General features: G+C 36.4%; 1 protein-coding gene across 1 annotated transcript in view; it reads left to right on the top strand.

Moving 5' to 3' along the window:
- The first annotated feature begins 1,693 nt into the window (after positions 1-1,693).
- Positions 1,694-10,264, top strand: part of LOC135690899 (uncharacterized) — a 24,798-nt gene continuing 16,227 nt past the window's right edge. The window contains exons 1-3 of the mRNA XM_089116155.1: positions 1,694-1,848; positions 4,485-4,566; positions 5,160-5,368. Coding sequence (XP_088972281.1) covers positions 1,813-1,848; positions 4,485-4,566; positions 5,160-5,368 — 327 coding nt within the window. The 5' untranslated portion in view covers positions 1,694-1,812. The remainder of the gene's footprint in view (positions 1,849-4,484; positions 4,567-5,159; positions 5,369-10,264) is intronic.

Genomic DNA, 10,264 nt, shown 5'->3' with positions numbered 1-10,264 from the left:
TTCAGCAGTTTTAATTTGTATATAGAGGAATTTAAAATCAGTCAACTTAACTGAACAACTGAACTGAATGGAACCTAAAATTACCCGATAGATATAATCGATAGATGTTCCCCAAAGTTATTTCCGCAAGAGGCCACAATAATTCCATATATATACAATGAAAAAAAATCCAAACAACATGCCGCAATAAACCGATAAAGGAGCGATGTTGGGTCGTTATGGCTGCAATAAAGGAAATTAAACATATTCTTAATAAGTTCTTAATTAAGCATACACCCACCAAACCAAAAACAAATTCAATCGATAACAATTGTGCGACTGAATGAAACAAAAGGCCCATACCAATTTTATACAAAAAATTATGGCGTAATACGTATTATGTATTATGAGCATTACTCAAGTTGTCCTTGACTAATGGTGTACAACCATTAGTAGAATTAACTGGATAATGGAGCGAGGATCGGGTGATCTCGATGATCCGGGGTGGTGCTAGAAAAATTTCTCAGGGGAATGTCAAGCGTCAGGTTGCCTTTTTCAATTAGATAAAATGAAGACAAACTCTAAAGGGACCTTCTTTCCTGTTTACTAAATATTGACTTCATGATTCTTGAACAATTTATCTGCTGTTAGTGTGAATGAAAATTTTGAATTTTTCATTTATTTTGAAGATCGGATCGTTTTTTTTAGAATACTCCGTTTATCCCAAAGCGTGAAGTACTGTAACTAAATAATTCCTTAATAATAGCAGTCTAGAGCAACATCATAATAAAAAAAATTAAGCATTGGTTTATAATCAGGGGTAGACAACCTAAGGCACGTGGGTCAGAATATCTCAGTTTTCCCTTTTGAACTTACGATTGTGGTAGTCTTGTCTTCTATACCCTGGCTAGCCAGTTGCAAACTATTTATGTAATAGAGCGGATTGTAATAGTATTGTCATTGAATTTAAATGAATACTTTTCATTATTATTATTATCATTTTAAAGCAATTTCGTAGCCATTTTTCTTGTTATCTTTGGCCTGCTAAAAGAAAAGGTTTGAATGATATGGCTCACCCTGCAAAAAGGCCGACCCCTGGCTTATATACTTCAGTTTGATAACATAATGATATCAGAGATAGTGAATAGACACAGGCGCACAAGGCCAGTAGTAAAAATGGTATCGCGATAGGCTTTCCTTTAAGAAACTTTCTTTGATATCATGATATTACAAAGCTTCCTTCATTCAGTCATTAAAAAGAATAGGAGCCACATTTACTGATGCAGGTTACGTTTTGCCATTGCGACACGAGTGATAAACAAACACACGATGGTAACTGCCTGAGGTGGTACCATGGTTGCAACGTTCGCTGGAACTCCTTCTCCTTTTCACTGGTTTCAGTTTGCCAATTTACAGTTTAAATATTGACGAGCCGAGGAGCAAATCGAAATGTAATCGATATAACATCGACTATCATTGCCGAGTAAAGAACTGATTCATAACTCTTGGGGATGTCACGACCCAAAAAAACCCCATCCCTTGTAGCACTGCCCTTGTCGATGATATGGAAACGTAGCCTTACGACTTACTTTCTGGTGTATGTGGCATATTAATCTGAGGGAAATTTTTGACCTTCATTTCTTTATTTTTGAATTAATTTTTTTATTCTCAAGTTAGATTGTTAACAAGAAGTTGACATTGAATCGCCCATTTGAAGTCCAGCATCAACACTGATTGGTTGTTATTAGGCGTTGTTGTTGTCGTGTTCGGTACAAAAACGCAGAACGTGATGGCATATTGAGAAAGTGATTTGATCAGCTAAACTTGTTTGTCATGGTAGTAAAACACTGTCCAAGCTGTAATAATACGGTGAGAATCAACTAACACTGTTCTGCCAGCTTTATCTACTCGTTATTTTTGCACTTTAAGGATAAATCTTTCTGAATTTTGCGGTAGCTTAAGAACCGAGAGGCTTGAAAGCTTTCCTTAGGCCATAAAGCATTTCTAGATCTTTTTGCCGCGAGGACTTTGTTTATGTAATTAAGGTCAAATTATATAAAATGATCCAGATTATAAACAGCGCATATTTCAGTTAGTTTGGAAAGACTGTTGAAAAAGAGAAAGTTGGTTCAATCAATACTTGTATATTGATTGTGCAATTGTTAAAGGTCATTTCACCCAACAACCTTCTGTAACTTGAGCTACTTGAAAGATATCAAGAAGATTTGTTCATAGTTAGCTCCAATATTTTCAGTCTACAAGAAGCATAGCACTTCTGTCTATGGTTTCTTTGATGTTTTGAAATTTCTGCCTATTTTACAGTTAACATGAATAAAAGCAAATGTCTTTCTAAGTTTTTGGCTTCAAAATCTATATACAATATTTCTAGACCAAGATAAAATTTTATCAAAAAGTCAAGGCTGCAAAACTTTTGCAATGCTTTTTAATCAAGGCTGCAAAACATGAAGATGAGGGGTAAATTTTTAAACCAAATTAACTTGATTTTTTCAAAATTTTTATCAAGCACAAGTTATTCAATTTTTTAAAGGTTTTAATTTCATTAAGGAAAGTTTTCAAACTTGACCAAATTTTCACTTTCTGGAGCCAGAAAAAACTTATTGATTACATGAAACATTCTAAAAAAATATTTCAGAAACCTAATTCTTGGGAAAGGCTTGCGATTAAACTGACACACTATGGTACACCTCTCCCCCACACTGAGGAGTGTGTTTAATCGCACACCTATTTGTTTCTCTTTTAACCAAAAAAAGAAAACTAATAAGGTGACAAAAAATAATAAAATATTATGTTTCTAGGAATTTTAACATGTTTCACAAATCTGCTCCATCAGTCTGATTATCGTGAACTTGACTGGCAGTCTGGCAGATTTCATTCAAAGTAAGATTACCTTTAAGTAAGGCTGCAGAAACCATCTTTATACTCTGAAAATTTACAAGCATCTTCTAGTCTCACTTGTTAAAACTAAGTCACGTTTTCAGCACAGACCTGTGCTAACATGCACATGTTTCTAAAATACTATTTTTAAATGGTTGAATTTTTATACAAAAGGTTTCAAGTTTTCACTAGTCTTTGAACATGACAAGGCTTCTGTCATTTCTTCTGATCTATGTTCTTAGTTTTGCGTCTTCAGCAAAGAAAAGTAAATGGGTCTAAAAGAAGCTCTCCATATTCCTGAAGTGGGGCGTGGATTAAACTATACTGTTGAAGCCGGCAACAATAAGCAATATGTAACAAGGTTAGCACAAGTTGTAGGCAAAATATCATGGCCAAAATATCATGGCCTGATCATCAGGCATCCATCATGCCAATGAGCGCTCATGAGCTGCAGCTATTTTTATGAATGCATTTGTTGGTTGCCCTTGCTAGAAAGTTGGCTTTTTGCACACCATGGTATAATTTTCTGACAGGGATGTGCTGTTTTAAGACAATACCACACATTAATTTATGTTGTATCGTTTTCATATGGAAAGCGTGCCCATTATAAAATTCCATTTGCAATTGTTCTGTGACCAGCACAAAATAAAAGATATAAAACAGCAAGATATGATAAAGGTGTAAAACATCCAAGGGTTACAATTGAAAACAAAATAATATTGCTTTTGATTCAAAGAGAGGGAAATCTGCAAAAAATTGTTCTTTTCAAGAGATTTCACTGAAATGTTTCATGCCATTTTCAAATTGTGCAGTTTTCAAATTTTTTTCATACTTTTTCTGCTGAAACATGATTAAAAGGGGGAGCCAAAATATTAAGATTTTTCAGGGGTTTGGTAAAGGCTGCTATCATGTTTAGCAGCAAGAGGGTTTGCTGAAAATTCATCTAGAATATTTTCCACATCAATTTAGACTCATTAAAGATTCCAGGCAATATTCATAAGCTTACCTTTATCATTTTGCCACCAGATATTTTATTGTCAAAGTTGTGTGAAAGCTAAAACTTGAGAAATGGGGCTATTTATGGCTCCATATCTTATGTAACTAAACTTTTGTAGAAATAATACAAAACACCAATAGCACACCATCACACCCCTATAACAGTCTAGGAGTGCAAAATGCCTCACTTGTGCTAATTTATTCCCAGGATGGCCTGTTATTGATCCTAAAGGGGATGCGAAATCCTATTAAAACTTGAATCTTTGAGTTACGTCAGCATTACAAAGACAGTTATTTTATTAGTTTACCTTTTCAAAATTTTAATTTTTTTTCAGTCCAAATCAATCAAATTAAACGTTTTGCCTTAATCAAAGTTTGTATGTAGTCAATAGCTGTCATATTACTGTGCATGCAGTGTATACTACTGTGCATGCAGTGTGCATACTACTCTGCAATACATAATTTTCACAGTACTGTTGCTATGCCGTTTCGCTTTGTAGGAGTCTCAGCCAAGTTTCATATATCTAACTATTTGGAGATACTTTTTGCTTGATAGACTAAATAAGTTTGTTGATATTTCAGTATCTTAAATCGCTGTATAAATCAATTTTCAGTTAGCTGTTGCTTGTAAGACTTGCCCTGCATGTGGTTACGTTTTTCAAGCCAAGAAGCCTTTAACAGCCAAATCGAGTGACAGTAAGTTTTTATTGCCAATACATGACACCATTTATGACTTGATTTGTCTTGATGTCATTCGATTTCATGAAACCATATACATTTCTTTTCTTTCCCATTTATGTTTTGACATTGCTTGATGTTGTGATCAGAAGCTGATTTAATGAACTTTGAATCTTGTCTCACTTTTATAAATTGTTTTATTATTACAATTGAAATGTTGGATTCTGCAATAAAGGATCGAAATACGGTTTTTAAAAGTAAAGTCATGGGTCGTGAAAATTAATTGAGATGCAGCTTAATACAGCGAAGTTTTTTTTATGGTACGAGGTGTTATGAATGATTTATACAGACCTACCACACATCCCTAACAAAGGAAAGGCAGAAAAAGTCAAGGTATGGGAGTTAATGGTAATTCTTTTGGCTGGATATCTGAAAGACAGAGGGGTATTGAGATCCTTAAAGTTTGTAATTTTCTAGAAAGAACGGTGATTTATGGGAGATTGAGGGAGTTATACTTACAGTGATTTCAAAGAGTAAGCGTTAGACGAAGATCTTTTGTCGGTGACACCTCAGATGTAACTGAGTTTCGAGAAGGCTCTGTTTCATTCTAGGGAAACCAGTTGTATTGGGTGAACGCCTTCGTCCAGAAAGAAGTAAGAAAGAAGTGCAAAAAGGAAACGATTATCTGTATCACAATGCAACTGTACATGGAGGTGATTTAAAAAAAGAAACGGAGGTTGTGCTAACTAGTACAGATTCGTTAATGGATTATCAACATCAAGCAAGAAAGCAAGCTAAAACGGAAAGTGTCAAGGCAACTGTAAGTGCATCTATTAGATGTCCTAAATGCTAATGATTTAATTAAACACGCATCTCATACCTTCGGATAGTTAAGAAAAATGACAACAAAAATTCCTTTTACTAGACAGGGCTCTTGAAAGACACAAAGCCGAAGCCGAAAAAATTAGGTAGTGGAACATTTATTTGCTCTTAGTGGCAAATAGCCAATCGGAAACAACATTTAAGTGTACAACAGTCAATACCCCATCATTCAACCTTTTGGGTCTTAATTAAACATCATGCCACAAAGACTGAACGGTTCTCAACATCACTGAACAAATTTAGTTGGGTGGCCAGAGGGAATGGAACATTTGACTAAGCAACCATATTTAGTGCTGTTCAATCAGAAGCTCTGCTCGTTTGGTCATGGCTCAAGACAAATCTGAGTCAAATATTTCAGACTGAATCTCCGTTTTTTTTTTCATGAAGTACATACGCGGTTGTAGGCCAAATGCCAATATTTTAGCATGTTGGTGTAAACGTTGCCGTAAATAGTTCATGTCTTAGGACATGGCTGAAATTTTTAATTAATCACAATTTGCTTACGTGGTATAAAATGGTTATGACATCTGATTAATTTCTTATTGATATGACATTACTTTAGGCATGACCACTTGAGTCCGTCTCGCAAAATTGAACCAATCATTTTCTTGCTTCAACTTAAAAATGAGACCATTGCCAACTTTGCACACTTCTCCAAAGACTTTGACGTTTCAGTGGTTAAAGAACCGGTCCGATCTTGCTTTGAATGATTTTTATCACATTAGTTTTAGAATTTTCCTACTTTCAGTTTGAGAATACCTTGAAATGATTTCATTTGAACTTCAAAAATGTTAAAAGATACAATTTGATGTAGAATATGGCTACGCAAAGCATTTAAAGTAATTGCCCTTCAGTCCTAATGGAAATATATTTTCTAGATGAAATTACCAATCATGCCAGATTTGCACAGACTCAAACACTGCGCAATGTTTTCTCTGATCAACAACAGCTCATATTTATTGTGTTGGCAGAACGTTCGGTTAAGAACTCAGAACTGCATATCATCTATCATGGCACATCAGATGATAATTGTACCAAGGTGATTCACCTTGTTGGCTGATTTTTCCCCATTCCTTTCATATTTGACAAAACAGTGTGTGTATTAAAGGAGAACTGACACGCAAAAATAACTTTGGCTTATTCGATGCAAAATTTGTTGCTGACTTCAAATCTGGAAAAAGTTTTCTTCTAAGATTCGCCCTTTTTCTGATATTTGCACTTTTATCCGTCAAATACGTCACAGCCAGGACTCGGGAATTTCCCGAAGCGGAAACAGGATTATCGCCAGGAGTTGTTAAAATTCTCGGTTGACGTCACAAGTGACATGTTAACAATGCCGTTGTAAAGGCTTTCACCGCAACGGTGAAGGTACAAATGAAGTTTCGTGTTTTATTGAAAATAGTCCGCGTTGAAAAGACAAAAAATTGTCAGGCATTTCATTTATAAGTATAAAGAAACTAAAAAATCCTAGCTACATGTCTGCTAGGACGCTAATATCCACATGAAATTTATTTTTATGCCATGATATCTTCGAACCAGCATGCTTTGAAACATTGAAAGAACCTCTAAGCTTGTGAAAAAAGAGTAGACTTTGTTTGAAAACTGATACCGTTTCTTCAAAGTTTTTAATTTTATAATTACAAATAAAATCGCAACATGGGGGAGGTGGTAGGTTGAAGCAATAGCAAAAAGACGAACGAAATCTAGTGGAGACAGCGGTAAAAGCGATCCTGCAACCTGCTTTGGGTGCAGAAATATGAATTCAAGAAAAAATCTTGGTTGCTGGGAGCTGCGAGTGTGACTAAATAATAATTTCACTGAACTTGATTATTGTAACAGAGGTTGAGATACTAGGGAATAATCTGGTCTTGCAAAAAGACCTTCCCCCACCCAAGTCAAAATTGCTTGCAAAAGAAGATAATGCGCCAGTTGATATTCCTATGACAGCTAAACAGCATTTTCTTTGACTAAGATAAGAAATAAAGTTCTTTGACTAAGAGCTAAGAGCCTATTCCGTAAATCCAGATTTTTCGACTGCCAGGTAACTCATCAGTTCCCGAAACCCTTCACGCCCGGTGAAAATGGCATATAATCCGCACAAGTCGACTTTTAACCCTCCTTTACTATTTAATATCACGATACAGTTAATGCGTTTGAAGCATTGAAAAACAATAATAGAATGTCACATTGATAATGAATAACTTGCAGTTCCGTTTAGGGCATCATAGGCATTTCAGCGAATTAGGCCTCACAGACAAAGCAGTCTGGACAAAGACCCCTCAATCTGAAATGAAATTCTAGTTTTAGGATACCTGATCTCATTTAGATTGTAGCAATAGCATTTTTTTTAATAGAAATTCCATATCAGTTTGTAATTCCAGTCTGTACTTTGTTCATAACATCGTCACTGTTGAGCCATGGGACGACTGTCTGCCCAAGCGGCGGCGCTGGTTGGTAGCAAAAACTCAGACGGCTGAAATTTTCCATTTGTTTCGAAATCAGTGTAATAAAACTCGGATTCAGAGTCCCGAACCATTGAAAAAGTCAATTATGTGTCAAAAATGCAAAATTAGCTCCTTTCAAATGCACAAAATAAAGATTTGTCCGCAGCATTTTCTTAAAGGTTTCTATAGAGAAACACAATACGTGCTGAGAACATGTCACTTGTGACGTCAAAGATGATCGCTCACTCGTGACGATTTTCGCCTCGAGTCTCAAGTTGTCGGAGTAATTGTCGTTTCTCAACTTAAAACGCCTGTATTTCGAAAACGGTAACTATGATTATTAAAAATTTTTCGATCCCGGAATTTGCTTGTCACAAGCTACCGTTTTAGCCAAACTTATTTTTGCGTGTCAGTTCTCCTTTAAAGGCAGTCTGTCCCCTCCGTGATTGGCTAATCCTAACTTGAAGGTCGTCTTCTGCTTTTTTAGCATCCCAAATTAGTTATTGTAGGTGGACACGATAAAAATGCTAATCTTTATATGATCGAAACTGACTTGGACATTTGTCACCAAATCAAAACTCACTGCTACGCGCTCATAGAGAATACGCTTTGTTGGTCCTTTACACCGACTAGCAATTTGCGCATTAAACCAACGATGCATGAATATTGCGACCACGGAAAAAATTTTGAAAACACTGAGGAACAGACTCGGCTGTCTTTAAGATCATTGCGCTATTTAGCCGAAATTTGAAGAAGAAATCAGGTACTGGCGGTACACTAGCTGTTCAAGACTAGCCTGTGTTCCAGACCCCTAACTTGAAAGTAGAGGTCTTGGGCACAGGCTATTCAAGACACGCATCTTCGAACCCGATACTAGACATATTCCACTTAATTTTGTCCATAAAGTTTTATATCTTGTTGGGTCTTTACAAGACAAACAAAGTTCGACAAAAAAAGTATTTTATATTTAAACCAGGTGTAGGTGTTTGTTTGGTTACTTGTCATAATTTCCTTAAAAAAATTCTTAATCTTCTTCTTTTTTTATATATATTTGTTGTTTTTGTGTACTTACCCGTGGGCAGGGATATTTAGAACGCAAGCAATAATGAAATCTGTTAAACTGTATTTGAGCAGGGACTTTCCTGATATTTTTTATTTTTGATACATTCGGAAATCTGACGAGCAAACACCATTGCTATAAGCATCGAAAGTAAACGTTTAATGCCTTTGAAGCTACAAACACAAGAGTGTGCAATTAGCCAAATCGCAGTACCTCATCTGCTCGTACATCGACGCCACTAAAGCCATTCACAGAACCACCGGCAGTACGCTATTATTATTCCTACCATCCTACCATGATGCAACCAAAGTTTTGTCACATCATTCCAGCACTAACCACTACCACCAACACTTCCTCACATCACCCACAACTCCTTAAGGCGGGTTCTGCTATTCAGGCGATTCAGGCGATTCAGGTCACGCGATCGCGCGACTGCTGTTCTGGGCATGCGCATTAAACCCATTGGCAGTGATTCCCCTTTGCACTGGCGATCGCGCGATCGCTTTTGGGAGTTGAATAGATTTTAACTTTTCTGCGACCAGATTATCAAGAACCAATTAGATGTTTTGTTTTCTTGTCTGGTTTACGTAAAATGCCTCCTGTCTTGTTTTCTTTGGCGCTTGTCCAAAAAGTCAACTCCACGCTCTGCTACGCTGAGAAGAAGACGATGGAAAAAATAAGGATCGATCCAGAAGCCATGTCGCTCTAAAGTCAATTTCAGCAAAGTCAATCCCCTAAAGTACAGTCAAATTATCTTGCGTTTGAAAATGTCGAAAAGTTTCATCTATTTGACAAGCTGGTGATACTCTCCCTTTTCATATCTCTCTGCACATATTTTCCTTACCCAGCATCTCCTTTTCTTACGAGCCTGCAGTGCTCTTCTTTTTAATCGTCACCTCAATAAAATGAGAATCAAAATTTGTGGCCTTGTAATCGCCATATTGTTTACGCGCCTAATTATTCTAGGGCACTGACAAGGATCTCGCGGCCAAATCTCAAGAGTGGAAATCAATCCTGCGATAGCAATCGAGCGATCGCAAGGTTCGCGCGACCAGATTCGCCAAAGTGGAAACCCGCCTTTAGAATGGTTGAAATTGATTCAAGGATCTACTTTGAAAAGATGCGTGCCAACTGTCAACGGATTTACATATTTTTGTTAGAAATTTTGCTTGGATGTCTGGCAGTACTGCAGCCTCTATCTTCTGATAAATACATTTTGCGTAGCTTGAATTCCCATTAAGAAAGCAAAGTTGATTTTATATAGTTGAAATGAAGTCCTTTTTCTTAATAAACGTGTCAGTTTTTTTAATGCAACATGTGATAAGTGTAT

This window comes from Rhopilema esculentum, chromosome 4 (assembly GCF_057945365.1).
Source record: "Rhopilema esculentum isolate cy_ngs chromosome 4, ASM5794536v1, whole genome shotgun sequence".
Lineage (NCBI taxonomy): Eukaryota > Metazoa > Cnidaria > Scyphozoa > Rhizostomeae > Rhizostomatidae > Rhopilema > Rhopilema esculentum.
The sequence above is the reverse complement of the archived record's forward strand: the minus strand, read 5'-3'. Positions and strand labels throughout refer to the sequence as shown.